Genomic DNA, 16,285 nt, shown 5'->3' on the forward strand with positions numbered 1-16,285 from the left:
GGTCAGTTAAGTTCAGCCATGTGCTCAACAACCAAACTGATGCATCTGGCGGGGTCAGTTCTGGGTGGTCAGTTAAGTTCAGCCATGTGCTCAACACCCAGACTGATGCATCTGGGTGGTCAGTTCTGGGTGGTCAGTTCAGTTCGGCCATGTGCTCAACACCCAGACTGATGCATCTGGCGGGGTCAGTTCTGGGTGGTCAGTTCAGTTCGGCCATGTGCTCAACAACCAGACTGATGCATCTGGCGGGGTCAGTTAAGTTCAGCCATGTGCTCAACAACCAGACTGATGCATCTGGCGGGGTCAGTTCTGGGTGGTCAGTTAAGTTCAGCCATGTGCTCAACACCCAGACTGATGCATCTGGGTGGTCAGTTCTGGGTGGTCAGTTCAGTTCGGCCATGTGCTCAACACCCAGACTGATGCATCTGGGTGGTCAGTTCTGGGTGGTCAGTTCAGTTCGGCCATGTGCTCAACACCCAGACTGATGCATCTGGGTGGTCAGTTCAGTTCGGCCATGTGCTCAACACCCAGACTGATGCATCTGGGTGGTCAGTTCAGTTCGGCCATGTGCTCAACACCCAGACTGATGCATCTGGGTGGTCAGTTCTGGGTGGTCAGTTCAGTTCGGCCATGTGCTCAACACCCAGACTGATGCATCTGGGTGGTCAGTTCAGTTTGGCCATGTGCCGTTTAATTTCATTTCCTTTGGGGTCAGCTTGGTACGTGATTATATTTCCCCATAGTACAGCGTTTCCCAAACTTAGACCTGGGCACCCCAGGGGGTGCTGATTGTTTTTGCTATTTTGCACACTGGTTTTCAGTCAACATTCTCTAAGGACATTAAAGAATGGATAAGTATAGCCATGATTGCGATACAGGGTATAATATCCCAGATTCCCTGTGTGTGAGTTGTAGACTCTGTGGGGAAAGAAAGATAATAAAGCAATCTGTTTCTGAATCCTGGAATTGAAACATCTCCCTCCTAGCTATAGCTGGTCTCCCATCTCATCTCCACTTAGATTAGGTTGGGAGGGGGTGTGAATGGGTCTTATTGTTTACCGTGTGTGTGTGTGTCTGTGTGTGTATGTGTGTGTGTGTGTGTCTGTGTGTGTGTGTGTGTCTGTGTGTGTGTGTGTGTAAGTGTGTGTGTGTAAGTGTGTGTGTGTAAGTGTGTGTCTGTGAGTCTGTGTGTGTATGTGTGTGTGTGTAAGTGTGTGTCTGTGTGTCTGTGTGTGTCTGTGTGTGTGTGTGTGTGTGTGTGTGCGTATGTGTGTATGTGTATGTGTGTATGTGTGTGTGTGTATGTGTGTGTGTGTGTGTGTGTGTGTGTGTGTGTGTGTGTGTGTGTGTGTGTGTGTGTGTGTGTGTGTGTGTATGTGTGCCTGAGAAGGGTAGAGTAAATGAATGTATAATACATCTGGAGTAAAACACAGACAGACAGACAGACGGCCACACTGACATTCTCACTGAGGTGTTAGATTAGTATTCAGACTCCTACTGCTCCTTTCATTTGTCTTTGTTTGGGAAAAATACAAAAATACAAATGCGTGACAAAATACCCTACTGTCTGAAATTACTTATCGATTTCTTCTCCCTGGTCTCTTCTCAATTTGATATTTTGTTATTCAGAGATTTCTTTCTGTGAGACGAAAAATAAGTCTTTTTTCCAGGAATATGAGATGTGTGTGTGCAGCATGCAGCCAGCGGGGACAAGCTTCTTACATTTAGAGAATTCATTTTCTTTGGGGAGAAATTCAATAGGATGACTGTCTGACAGGCACCTTTAAAATTAATAGGAGACACTATCACTATCACTCACACACACACACACACACACACACACACACACACACACACACACACACACACACACACACACACACACACACACACACACACACACACACACACCAAACCCACGAGCTGACATGGTACAAATCTGTCGTTCTGCCCCTGAACAGGCAGTTAACCCACTGCTCCTAGGCTGCCATTGAAAATAAGAATTTGTTCTTAACTGACTTGCCTAGTTAATTAAATAAAGGTAAAAAATAAATAAATAAACACACACACTGTTTGTGTATGTCTTTGTACGTGTGTTCTAAATTCTACATGTAGAGAGTGGTCTTTCTCCTAACTCTCTCTCAGATTTGCAGTGTGGCTTTTACAATAGAATAGGACTTTATTGTCTTCCTGGAGAAGGGAATCAGTGCACTTACATGTATGTTTGTGTGTGTGTGTTCTTGGTGGTCTATACCCTGGTTAGTATCAAAGATGTTGACGTTCTTGGTGAATTTGGAGCTCTGGTGGCCTCCTCCCTTCCTCAGCCCCCCCAGCAGACACAGCCTCCCCGAACTGTCCCAGAACATGCCCCCGTACGAACGTTTACACGGCATGTTGGGTAGTGTAGTCCAGGAGCGTGTCTCTGAGTCGTATACCTCGAAGACCTTCAACGTGCGTTTACACTGACGCCCACCTAGGGAGAACACACACACTTAGTATACTCTGCGGGCGCTGATGATGTGGACGTCAATTAAGGCAGTCCACCGCACCTCTCTGATTCAGAGGGGTTGGGTTAAATGCGGAAGACACATTTCGGTTGAATGCATTCCATTGTGAAACTGACTAGCTATCCCCTTTCCTCCTTCCCATTACACATGCAAACATGCACACACACACACACACACACACACACACACACACACACACACACACACACACACACACACACACACACACACACACACACACACACACACACACACACACACACCCCTTCCTTACCTGCCACGTAGATCTTGTTGCCCAGCAGGTGTGCGGTAGCGTCATACCGCGGTGTGGGCATAGGGGGCAGTAGTGCCCACACGTCCTTTCTCATGTCATACTGCTGCAGTATACTACGGGGGAGCAGGTCTGCACCCATACCCCCTACAGCCAACGCACGTCCATCTACAGAGAGGTGAGAGAGAGAAAGAGAGACAAAGACAGCGAGAGGGGGGTAGAGAGAGAGGAGGGAGGGGAGGAGGTAAAAACTGAGCCAAAAACATGTTTCTGGTCATGTATATGTGCAACTAACTATGAACAGTGAGCAACCCCCACCCTACACACCTTTCACAATGATGGCCACCCCCATCAGTGCTTCTCTGAGGGCGCTCCTCTTCCTCCACCTCCCCTCCTCTGTGTTGTACACCTCCACCACCTTCAGAGGGCGCTGGTCATCCCCTACACCGCCCACCACCAGGATCTGCTTGCCCAGCACCGCCACGGCTGTACCTGCCCGAGGGGTGGGCATGGGGGGAAGGCTCAGCCACCGGTCCCCCTGATAACAACAATCAATAAAGTGTAATTACATGGTTGTTTAGTCCTGTTATATTTGAACTGTGTGTGTTCTTTGTTTAATTCTGTGTGTGTGTGTGTGTGTGTGTGTGTGTGTGTGTGTGTGTGTGTGTGTGTGTGTGCGCCAACCTACCTCTGGAGAGTAGAGTTCTAAGGCTGGGGAGGGCCTCCCTGCAGCATCACAGCCCCCCAGCATGTACATCTGCCCCCCCACCTCCGCCAGGGAGTGGTAGACACGCCCGCTGGGCAGCCGTGCCAGGCTCTGCCAGTGAAACTCATGGGCCGAGGGCACAGACATCTCTATCTCAGCCCAGGGAAGGGAAGGGTTGCTGGGGGAGAGGTGAGGGTGAAGTGGGTCCAGGGAACCAGAGGGAGATGGACAGGGTTAGCACCCCGGGGTATAGAGCCGTGTCTTGGGGAAGAGCTACGAAAGTGGTGTTGTCAGGAGATCCAGTGACCCAGGTGGAAAGATAGAGGGTAAAGTAAGGTCCCGCAAAGCCCAGGCAGAGGCTCTTCCACTGGAGTTTACTACTGGCTCAGACTAGGTCCTGCAGGAAATGAGAGAGAAGGATGGTTAGTATGGAACAGGAAGGACATAAAGAGGCCTCATCTAATTTCCCAATTGTCATTGAGCAGATGCTTCTAATCAAAGCAACCAGCCAGTGGCGACCCGTCATTCACTTGTTTTCTGGCTTGCCTGTTTGCATGTTATTTTGGCATTAATACGAGTCACATATCAGTTTGCAAACAATGTAAAAAAAAAATATATATATATAATTGAGTTAATAAAGCCGCATACAAACATGGTCTCTTTGTTGTTTTCTTGAGTAAGGCAGCTCCAAAATGCAGGTGTTTCAGCCTAGTTCAGTGCTTTCTATTGTGGTGGGGCAAGCCAGCAGAAAATATGGAGCGTTGCGCCGTGATAGGCTCAGTGTTCTGTCACTCATGGGGACACTACGTCACCGCCAACTCTAAGGGTAGAGCTATAAAATTCTAGCCCCTTGGGTGCTGCCATAGAGTTACATTAGAAGTGCCCATCCATGAAGGCTCAAGGTCATTGACCAAATCACGTTATATGTACAGTAGCTTTGATTGAACTGATCATGTCAACATCATATTTTCAGTCATCATCACGAATCAAGTCAACAATCTACTGGCAAATCCTTTCTAATCCTTGTCATATGAAGAGAAATTATAGATAAAACGTATCGGTGCTCATCGGCGATTGGACATAAACATTACACAAGTTGGAAATCGCAAATTCAACAATGCGTGGTTTGGAAGGAATCAGTGACAGTGGCTAACTGCAAGCATTGCATAGCAATCACTAGCCTGCTATTCAGTGGAGTGGCTGTGATCACAAATCTGGGATTAAGGGGCTCTTTTCCAAGTTTAAAATTATAAACATTCAACATTACCCATCCTGTCAATGAAGCATGATTTGTGCCGCGCTCAAAACAACTGCTACATCGGAACTGCGAAAACTTGACAGTGAGTTCAAGACAACTGGGAAGTCGGGAATAAACAAGCTCCGACTGGGAAAATATGTTTTGAATGGTCATCCAAATCCAAATCTAAATCCGGCCTCTTTCTAGAGCTATGACCTGAAGATCAATGACGTCATCATGATTCACCTTGTTTTTTTCCAGAGTTCCCAGTTGTTTTGAAAGCACCATAAATCCAAAGAATGCCAGACTCTAATGACAAAATTTGCCCACAAAGGACCCTTGTGCCACCTTCCTGTTCAAGTGAGCACAGCAAAACAAGTTTAGTCCAAAAATGTATTGAATGCTGCTGCATAAATGATGTAATATGTCAGGGAGATATGTATACTGTAGCTAAGAAAGTAATACTACGTGTATGTTGTGTAGTAACATGTTAGTAGCCCATTTTCCTCACCCTAATAATTTGGTCTATTTACCCCTCTTAATTTCACCTACTTTTCTGACTTGGTGGTGCACATGTAGCCTACAACCTGTTTTAGAGAAATGTAATCATTGAATATTGTAAGAGCTTTCATTGTCTGCTTATATGTCCCCTTTATTTATCCTACGGTTCTGACTTGGTGTACAGGGAGAACACTGTAAGAACGGCCCATGTTCTGAATTCTGTCGCTGTACATTTCAAAAGTGCAAAACAAATAGTTATATTGACTACGTCCGTCCTAGGTAGATTGCCTTGTATCCTCTTGTCGTCCCCTTATGCCATAGTTTGTACATCTCAGTTGTCATTAGAAACCACATTTGTTTAAGCAAGTCAGCCATAACAGCTATGTTTTTTTTAAAGGTAGTAAATGAGGCTGAATGAATTGTTTCGCTGCCAGACAAGGCTGATGTTGGGACAGCTTTATGTAGGTCCTAACAGTTTGTGGGCACCGTTTGTAACCGTTATAGTGCAATTAATGTATTGTTTAGTGTTGTGGCTTTGCTGGCATGCATCCCACTTGTTATTTTTTTGTCCCCACCAACATTTCCATGCTAAAATTGCCACTGCCTACAGCAATTTACTTTTGAACAGATTGGATGTTCACTCAAACATAATTGGTCACTCAAACATAATTGGCTTACTTCAGTACAAATTTGTGTGGGTTTGGCACATTCAACAACGGAAGTTTAGTTCGTCTCTCCATCCATTTTCACTGTTTGACCACAATGCACTATATTCCCTAAAGAGTTCCCACTACTGTCAAAGTGTGCATATGCAGTAGACAGATTCTTTATCTCTCTGTCTCTCCCTCATCCCTCCTTCTGTCTTTGTCTGCTCTCTCTCTCTCTCGTCAGGCTGTCATACCTTTCTTCCAATCGCAAACAGACAAATAAAAGGAAGAGAGAGAATGAAGAGAGAGACACTTCTTTAGAATATTTTTTATTCTCTTTGGAACATTTGAGTGCAGGGATGGGTTACCATAGAAACAGTGACATGTGTTGTTGTGAGGGTACAGAGTTCCACCCAGTCAGTATATTGTTTGGTTTGGTTTTAATAATGGATTAAAGAAAAGCATAACAGCAAATAAAAGCTGTGGTGTTGTTCTCCACTCTGACCCAGGCAGGCAGAGTCTTGTTAGTGAGACAGGATTGCTTCCTCCTGTTGTGCCTTGCAGAGCATATTAATTGCAATCTGTAACCGATTTTGCTTCACCACATCTTTCTTTAATTAACTGCTTGAACATTTTGAGATCAACAGAAGTTCCACCAGCACCCACGTAAGTCGTTCACAATCAGCATGCATCTCTTTCCAAACTTTTAATTAGTTAGTCTCCCTCGGCTCGTTCCCTTTATATCCACAAATTGTCCCCTCGTACAGCAGTTCCAACAACAGTGTTCATGCTGGGTTGGGTTTAAATAAACGGACACCCAGGAGAGCCAATCAATGCTAGGGCCATAAAACTGCTGCTCTAACGTCGTCATCAAATCCAATTCAATGCAGCACAAACACAGTCCAACACGGCTTCATTCCACTCATACAAGGCTGTCCACACTAAGGTGGATGACTCACTGACTTCCAACACAGTACAATAACGGTGCTGGCCCCATGAGACCCAGACAGAGACGAGATCCAGATATATACAAACCTACCTAGAACTGTCCATGTAGTATCTTTTAATACACTACTCCTGACTGCAGTTCTACACTGGTGTTTTACCAGCCTGGGGACTTGCTATACAGCAATATACTGCTTATGCTATTATTCTTTGTTTACAGAGTTACAGCACAGTACAGTGCAAGAAGGTCGTCTATCACAGTGTCACACCACCCTGCAGGCTATCGTTACTCCTTAGAACTATTTGAAGAGCAAGAGAAACATTCTCTCCACAGGGCCAAATATAGGAATTAGAAAATCTCATCCTCATGTTTCATCACTACAAAAGTTGTATCAAGGATCGGTTCTGCCTGCATTCATTAGTATCCGCAATGCTCTCCTGCTTCCTGATAATAGAAAATGTGTTTTCAATGAAAACGATGACAAGAACAACCTAGACGTTTGGTTTAAATGTCTCCACTGTTAGCTTGAGGCAATAACTTTCTTTCAATACTTGTTGTTGTACAGTATGTATGTTCACACACAGAAACACACGGACTTTCAGCTACATCTTCCCAGTTGTATCAGCAACTGACACACAAACAGCAAATCAATAACCATGAGAAATGCATCTCTTGGAGCTACTGTACTCAGTGAAGGGCAGTGGTCACCAACCCTGTTCCTGGACACCTACAGGGTGTGCAGACTTTTGTTACATCCCATCACTAACACACAGAAATTCAGCTAATCATGGCCCTGCAGTTGATTAGTAGAATCAGGCGTGTTAGTGGTGCTAGATTAAAGGACCAAGGTTGGACCAGCTGATGTAAGGCTGTTGGCTGAGGCCAGGCCACTAAGTGATTATCCACATGACTAATTATATCTAACAGCTCATTGTCTCTCTCTCACTCAGGGGGTTTGAACTGATGAGCCTTGGGTCAATACACAATGGCAACGATGAGAGGAGGCCAAGTCAGCTCTCTCTCTCTGTCTCTCTCTGTCTCTCTCTCTCTCTCTCTGCTGTTTATACAGTAACTTACTGACAGCCAGCTACCTGTAAATTACTGTAAAAATGTATGGTAACTTAATATACCCTTTTCTTACAGTTACTTACAGGTAACTGGCTGCTAGTAAACACAACAGGATATTTGTTTTTACAATGTAGAATCAGGCGCTGTCTGTCTCGCCCTCCTGGCATCGCACGTGTGTTTGTGTATGTGTGTGTGTCTGTGTGCTGTCTGTGTGTGAGTAAATGTGCTCTCTCGCTCGCATGCTTTTCGGTAAACAGCTGCTGTAAAAGCAGACCAATCGTTTCCATAGCAACCCAGCAGCATGCATACAGGCAGCACAAGCGGATGCAAGGCGGAATGACCAAGAGGTGATGATGTCACAATGAGAGCTGAGAATATCAAAAGCTGAGACAGAATGACACCCTATCTGCCAAATAACAGACCACTGTAGACTAGAACATGTCTCTAGACCAGAACATGTCCCTATAAATGAATATAAGGCCCGACACCCATCCCAACAATAAGCTAATATTCCTTTTTAATTATAAGATAGGTGCATTTGTCCTATTTCACACATATACAAGTGTGTATTATAAGCATGTGAATTGTATATTATTTGTTGTCACGTTCTGACCTTTATTTCCTTTGTTTTGTATTTATTTCTCCTTCACCACAGGAAAACCCTTACAGAATCACCCACCTTAACAGGACCAAGCGGTGTGGTAAACAGCAGCTGCAGCAAAAGCAGCAACAGGAGAAGGAACAGAGGCAGCAGCAGCTGGAACAGCAACAGGAGAAGGAACAGAGGCAGCAGCAGCAGGAACAGCAACAGGAGAAGGAACAGAGGCAGCAGCAGCAGGAGAAGGAACAGAGGCAGCAGCAGCTGGAACAGCAACAGGAGAAGGAACAGAGGCAGCAGCAGCAGGAACAGCAACAGGAGAAGGAACAGAGGCAGCAGCAGCAGGAACAGCAACAGGAGAAGGAACAGAGGCAGCAGCAGCAGGAACAGCAACAGGAGAAGGAACAGAGGCAGCAGCAGCAGGAACAGCAACAGGAGAAGGAACAGAGGCAGCAGCAGCAGGAGAAGGAACAGAGGCAGCAGCAGCAGGAACAGCAACAGGAGAAGGAACAGAGGCAGCAGCAGCAGGAACAGCAACAGGAGAAGGAACAGAGGCAGCAGCAGCTGGAACAGCAACAGGAGAAGGAACAGAGGCAGCAGCAGCAGGAACAGCAACAGGAGAAGGAACAGAGGCAGCAGCAGCAGGAACAGCAACAGGAGAAGGAACAGAGGCAGCAGCAGCAGGAACAGCAACAGGAGAAGGAACAGAGGCAGCAGCAGCAGGAACAGCAACAGGAGAAGGAACAGAGGCAGCAGCAGCAGGAACAGCAACAGCGAGGTCAGGATTTCGGGACATGGGAGCAGAATCTGGACTACACAACTTGGGAGGAGATAGACAGGTGGGCGGTCGACCCAGGGAGAGTTCCAGAGCCCGCCTGGGATTCGATGGAGCAGTGCGTGGAAGGTTACAGGAGAATGAGGTTGGCAAAGCGAACACGGCTGGCAAGGAAGCCCGAGAGGCAGCCCCAAAAATTTCTTGGGGGGTGGCACACAGGAAGTGTGGCGAAGCCAGGTAGGAGACCTGCGCCAACTTCCTGTGCTTACCGGGGGGCGAGAGAGACCGGGCAGGCACCGTGTTATGCTGTGGAGCGCACGGTGTCCCCAGCTCCGCGTATCGGCCGGGCTAGAGTGAGCATTGAGCCAAGTGCCATGAAGCCGGCCCTACGCATCTGGTCCCCAGTGCGTCTCCTTGGGCCGGCTTACATGGCACCAGCCTTGGCACGGTGTCCCCGGTTCGCCAGCACAGCCCAGTGCGGGCTATTCCACCTCGCCGCACTGGCAGGGCGACCGGGAGCATTCAACCGGGTAAGGTTGGGCAGGCTCGGTGCTCAAGAGCTCCAGTGCGCCTGCACGGTCCGGTCTATCCAGTACCACCTCCACGCACCAGCCCTCCGGTGGCAGCCTCCCGCACCAGGCTGTCTCTCCGTCTCACCCCTACAGGTGCTCCCGCCTGTCCAGCGCTGCCGGAGCCTTCCTCCTCTCCAGCGCAGCCGGAGTCTCCCACCTGTTCGGCGCTACCAGAGCTACCCGTCTCTCCAGCGTTGCCGGAGCTTCCCGTCTGCCCAGCGCCATCTGAGCCACCCGTCTGCCCAGCGCCGCCTGAGCCACCCGTCTGTCCAGCGCCGCCTGAGCCACCCATCTGCCCAGCGCCATCTGAGCCACCCGTCTGCCCAGCGCCGCCTGAGCCACCCGTCTGCCCAGCGCCGCCTGAGCCACCCGTCTGCCCAGCGCCGCCAGTGCCGCCCGTCTGCCCAGCGCCGCCAGTCTGCCAGGAGCCGCCAGTGCCGTCAGTCTGCCAGGAGCCGCCAGTCTGCCAGGAGCCGCCAGTCTGCCAGGGGCCGCCAGTGGCGCCAGTCAGCCAGGGGCCGCCAGTGCCGCCAGTCAGCCAGCGGTCGCCAGTGCCGCCAGTCAGCCCAGAGGCGCCAGAGCCCCTCTGTCCCGAGCAGCTCCACCTCTGTCCCGAGCAGCTGCACCTCTGTCCCGAGCTGCCCCTCTGTCCCAAGCTGCCCCTCTGTCCCGAGCTGCTCCTCTGTCCAGTGGGGTCATTGAGAGGGGTTGCCATGGTTAGAGAGCCACGGAGGCAGACAATGAGGCGGAATAAGACAATGGTGAAGTGGGGTCCGCGTCCCGCGCCAGAGCCACCACCGCAGACAGACGCCCACCCAGACCCTCCCCTATAGGTCAAGGTTTTGCGTCCGGAGTACGCACCTTTGGGGGGGATACTGTCAAGTTCTGACCTTTATTTCCTTTGTTTTGTATTTATTTAGTATGGTCAGGGTGTGAGTTGGGTGGGCAGTCTATGTTTGTTTTTCTAGGTTTTGGGTATTTCTATGTTTCGGCCTAGTATGGTTCTCAATCAGAGGCAGGTGTCATTAGTTGTCTCTGATTGAGAATCATACTTAGGTAGCCTGGGTTTCACTGTGTGTTTGTGGGTGATTGTTCCTGTCTCTGTTTGCACCAGATAGGACTGTTTAGGTTTTCGCACATTTATTGTTTTGTTAGTTATTTCATGTCTAGTTCCTTTATTAAAGAACATGAATAACCACCATGCTACATTTTGGTCCACTTCTCCTTCACCACAGGAAAACCCTTACATTTGTGCATATCATATACCCACTGAGCCACCCTCAGAGAGTGGGGTCAAGGCCAGGGATCAGCCATTATTGACAGCAACCCTGGAGCAATTAGGGTTATGTGCCTTGATCGAGGGCATTTCAAAAGAATGTTCACCTAGTCAGCTCAAGGATTTCAACCAGCAACCTTCAGTTACTGACCCAATGCTCTTAACCGCTAGGCTACCTGTTGCCCATGTTTAACGTTGGCCAAACAGATATAGTCTTCATATATGTAGGCATCAAGGCAAAGAATGGAAGACACTGGAGCTGCTACTGTATAGATCAATATGATGTAATCATCATGACATAAGTTACCAGACACGGTCTCAGGGATGGCTAACCCTAGAGATCCCTTCAATCGCCATGAGTTAGGTAAATCTGCTTTTAGTTTTTATGAGCATCAAATGTGGAGAAAAATCTCCAAACATCCTTGTGTAATTGATGTGTATATAAATGCAATATGTATAGTGTCATGGTTGTTTATTGATTTGTTCATGCAGATCTCATCTGTGAAAGAGACTGTGGTGTCAGCATGACTCCCTGCTTAAATTAAGGTTAAATATAAAAAAACAAATCACAGCACATGCTGCAGGCATTCTGTTATTCAGACCAATGGACTTTATACTCAGTCAGACATACTGCTTTTAAATGCTAGTAAAACTAAGTGCATGCTCTTCAACCGATTGCTGCCCACACCCTCCCGCCCGGCTAGCATCACTGCTCTGGATGGTTCTGACCTAGAATATGTGGACAACTACAAATACCTAGGTGTCTGGTTAGACTGTAAACTCTCCTTCTAGACTCACATTAAGCATCTCCAATCCTAAATTAACTCTAGAATCGGCTTCCTATTTCGCAACAAAGCAACCTTCACTCATGCCGCCAAACATACCCTGACTATCCTACCAATCCTTGACTTTTGTGATGTCATTTACAAAATAGCCCCCAATACTCTACTCAGCAAACTGGATGTAGTCTATCACAGTGACATCCGTTTTATCACCAAAGCCCCATATACTTCCCACCACTGCGACCTGTATGCTCTCGTTGGCTGGCCCTCACTACATTTCCGTCGCCAAACCCACTGGCTCCAGGTCATCTATAAGTGTTTGCTTGGTAAAGCCCCGCCTTATCTCAGCTCAATGGTCACCATAGCAACACCCACCCGTAGGATGCGCTCCAGCAGGTACATTGCACTGGTCATCCCCAAAGCCAACACTTCCTTTGGCCTCCTTTCCTTCCAGTTCTCTGCTACCAATGACTGGAATGAATTGCAAAAATCTCTGAAGCTGGAGTCTTATATCTCCCTCTCTAACTTTAAGCATCAGCTGTCAGAGCAGTTTACCGACCACTGTACCTGTACACAGCCCATCTGTAAATAGCACACCAGACTACCTCATCCCCATATTATTACTTACCCTCTTGCTGTTTTGCACCCCAGTATCTCTACTGGCACATCATCATCTACACATCTATCACTCCAGTATTAATGCTAAATTGTAATTATTTCACCTCTATGGTCTATTTATTGCCTACCTCCCTACTCTTCTACATTTGCACACACTGTACATATATCTTTCTATTTTGATTTTATTTGGTGTTATTGACTGTACGTTTGTTTATGTGTAACTCCGTGTTGTTGTTTTTGTCGCACTGCTTTGCTTTATCTTGGCCAGATCGCAGTTGTAAATGAGAACTTGTTTTCAACTGACCTACCTGGTTAAATAAAGGTGAAATAATAATAAAAAATAAACACTGCAGGCTTACTGCACTGTACATTACTCCTGCAAACACACACAAACACACAGACACAGTCAGTACACTGGCTGCTGGGTGGGAGAACCATTAGAAATGCCAATGTGGCAGCCTGGAAAAGCCATGAGCGCAGAAAGAGAGAGGGCAAAGAGCGAGAGTAAAGAGAGTGGGAAAGAAGGAAAGAGAGATGAGGGGAGTATTGAGTAGGAGTGGGATAAAAGAGGGAGTATTGCTAAGGTAGATAATGAGAGTGAGATGACTGATAGAGCAATAAAGGGATGGAAGAACAAGTAGAGGTATTGATGGTAGTTCTATTACAGAGGGGAGCCAGGGACACAGTACCCCCTATAGGATTTTATACTTAATTACTACTACTGTGTGTGTGTGTGTGTGTGTGTGTGTGTGTGTGTGTGTGTGTGTGTGTGTGTGTGTGTGTGTGTGTGTGTGTGTGTGTGTGTGTGTGTGTGTGTGTGTGTGTGTGTGTGTGTGTGTGTGTGTGTGTGTGTGTGTGTGTGTGTGTGTGTGTGTGTGTGAGAGAGAAATGAGAGGGGGAATAAGGGGAAAGAAAGAGAGCCTACAGAACCAGTCTAACTATTTCTCCCGTGTCAGCAGAACGTGTCACTCTCTGCTGTGCTGACTGGGCCAGCAAGATGGAGACAAAAAGTGAGAGGGGTGAGGGGGAAGGGGGCTGCCAAGGCTCCCAGCAGTGAGAGGTAGCAGACTGACAGGCCAAACTCCAGAGCTGTTAACTTTGGCAGAGTGGTCGTGGGCCTCAGTCTTCTGTTTGCACAAGCAATAAGGAGAGTTACCCAGAGCAGCTTTACAATGGCCTCAAAAGTGTTTGTATTTATTTCGCATGAACCACAAGTATCTCCATGCACAATGCACAGGTCCATTGATTTATAGGGCATTCATGACTGTAGGTAATTAATAGATGCTAAGAGGAGTGGAGGATGGAGAGAAGAAGTAAAGAGAGGAGAGGATTTCAGTCGCTATTCAACTCAGTGGGTGACCCAGATCTCCCAGCCATGCTACTAGCTGTATTGCGTGTGTTTGAGTCTGGGTTACACAGCCAGCCAGTCAGCATACAAATTACCTATCAGACTGAAAATGGCATGAGTCATTATTAATTCTCCTTTTCAGCACTATTCTCCTTATCACTACCAAGAGTACAGTCATGACCAACAACAACACCATCCTCGTCACTACTACCACAATCATCATCATCATCATCATCATCATCTTACCACTTGTAAAAAATAACAAGTTAGAACTGGAAAAGAGATAATAGGTCTAGTACAATTAATAATAGGTTTATAAGCTACTGTATGTATCGCACACTTATCTGTGATTTATTGAGGTGCACTCACCAGCATGGTCACATAAACTAGCTGTAACATAGTACACAGAAATACAGGAAATTAAAATTAGTATATGTTACTTTTGGTATGGGTACATAAGACAGAAGGTTAATTAAAGGTTGGTCGGGATGGATGGATGATGATGGGCGGGTGTATAACGTCTAGCAACCCAAAGGTTGCGTGTCCGAATCTCATCACCGGCAACTATTTACCGGGCGGGCATATAACGCCAACATCTAGCAACCCAAACTTTGCAACTACTTAGCATGTTAGCTCTCCTAACCTTAACCCTAACCTTAACCCCAATCTCTAACTCCTAGCCTAGCTAAGGTTAGCTAACGTTAGTGTTAGCCACGTAGCCACATACCTAACGTTAGCCACAACACATTGGAAATCGTAACATATCATAAGAAATGGATGATCGACATCCACAAATTAATACAAACCATACCAAACATAACATATCATACTAATTGGAGTGTCCCGGATTCACGTTTACTATGTTAAGTCTACACCTGAGTCCAGGTTGCACACACACACACACACACACACACACACACTGGCCTCAGAAAAGTTGAACACAAAGCGGACACGGCGCTTGCAATGACAGGTCGGTCACATTAAGCGACAATATTTCAAATAATCCTTCTCACTTACTTTTCTATCCTCACGCTGTCCGATTTCTCCCAGATATTCTCTCCGTCTGCGTCTTTGCTGGGAAGGCTGAGAGATGGAGAGAGAAGCTTCAGTGCAATAATCCACCCGAGAAATAGACACTCCCTCCTTCCTCTCTTCTCGCTGGTTTAGCAGTGTGTTTTCGCAGTAAAACAGGCACTGGTAGTAGCGCACTCTAAAAATGTATGTTCAAATAAGCCCAACCACTTCCATCCTTCGTCATTATGTGGGTCACACTTGAAATAGGAATTTCTGCTTTCGCCGTAGCCTACTGGTTGTCATTCATACATGAATTGTGGAATAAGGAGGGTCGGCCGCTGTGCCATGCCGATAACCCACATCGCACTCTGACACACGCTGACACTTTTTACACCTTTTAATTGTAGGCCTAGCAGCCATTTTTCATACAAAGAAAATCACTGAAATGTTTTTCCCTTCATAAATATTTTATAAGTGAGTACATAAAGCGCGTGGGGATTTTAGCATGTACATATTGGTGGGGCAAACACATCATTTTTGTGGGGATGCATGCCAGCAAAGCCACTACACAACACTAAACAATACATGCACTATAACGGTGATAAACGTTGCCTACATAAAGCTTTCCCAACAGCAGAGCTTTCTTTTCAGCACCATGGAGTGAATCCTTGCCACTGCTACACCTGGCTATCAGCTGAGCCTCGACTTGCAGCGAAACAGTTCATTCATTTACTGCCTTTAAAAAAAACATAGCTGATATGGCGGACTTGCTTAATCAAATCTGATTTCTACTGACAGTTGATATGCACAAACTATGGCATAAGGGAACGACGAGCAGATAAAAGGCAATCCGTAATTTCGATTAAGACCTTAATGAGCGGGCTAGGATGGATGTGGTCAATATAACTATTTGTTCAGCACTTTTGGAATGGACACTGACATAATTCAGAACATGGGCAGTTCTTACACTATTCTCCATGTACACCAAGTCAGAACCGTATGATAAATAAAGGGGGCGATATTCAATGATTACATTTCTTTAAAAACAGGCTATAGGCTACATGTGCACCACCAAGTCAGAACAGTAGCCTAAGTTATGAGGGGAAAAGGGACCAAATTATTAGGGTGAGCCACATGGGCTACTAACATCTTACTACACAACATACACTAATTATTACTTTCTTAGCTACAGTATACATATCTCCCTGGCATATTCCATAATTTATGTAGCAGCATACAAGACATACAAGCCTTAGGCCTATTTTTGGACTCACCTTGTTGTGCTGTGCTCACTTGAACAGGAAGGTGGCACGGCGGTCCTTCTTGTGGGCAAATTTTGTCATCAAACAACTGGGAACTCCGAAAAAAACAAGGTTGAATCATGATGTTAGTGATCTTCAGGTCGGAGCTCTAGAAAGA

General features: G+C 46.7%; 1 protein-coding gene across 1 annotated transcript in view; it reads right to left on the bottom strand.

The window, feature by feature from the left end:
* Positions 1–15,198, bottom strand: part of LOC112218246 (kelch domain-containing protein 8A-like) — a 59,794-nt gene extending 44,596 nt beyond the window's left edge. Inside the window, exons 1-5 of the mRNA XM_042296403.1 lie at positions 14,870–15,198; positions 3,467–3,881; positions 3,106–3,316; positions 2,782–2,946; positions 2,255–2,473 (exon numbers count right to left, since the gene is read on the bottom strand). Coding sequence (XP_042152337.1) covers positions 2,255–2,473; positions 2,782–2,946; positions 3,106–3,316; positions 3,467–3,631 — 760 coding nt within the window. The 5' untranslated portion in view covers positions 3,632–3,881; positions 14,870–15,198. The remainder of the gene's footprint in view (positions 1–2,254; positions 2,474–2,781; positions 2,947–3,105; positions 3,317–3,466; positions 3,882–14,869) is intronic.
* Positions 15,199–16,285: the final 1,087 nt, after the last annotated feature.

This window comes from Oncorhynchus tshawytscha, linkage group LG02 (genome assembly GCF_018296145.1).
Source record: "Oncorhynchus tshawytscha isolate Ot180627B linkage group LG02, Otsh_v2.0, whole genome shotgun sequence".
NCBI classification, from domain to species: domain Eukaryota; kingdom Metazoa; phylum Chordata; class Actinopteri; order Salmoniformes; family Salmonidae; genus Oncorhynchus; species Oncorhynchus tshawytscha.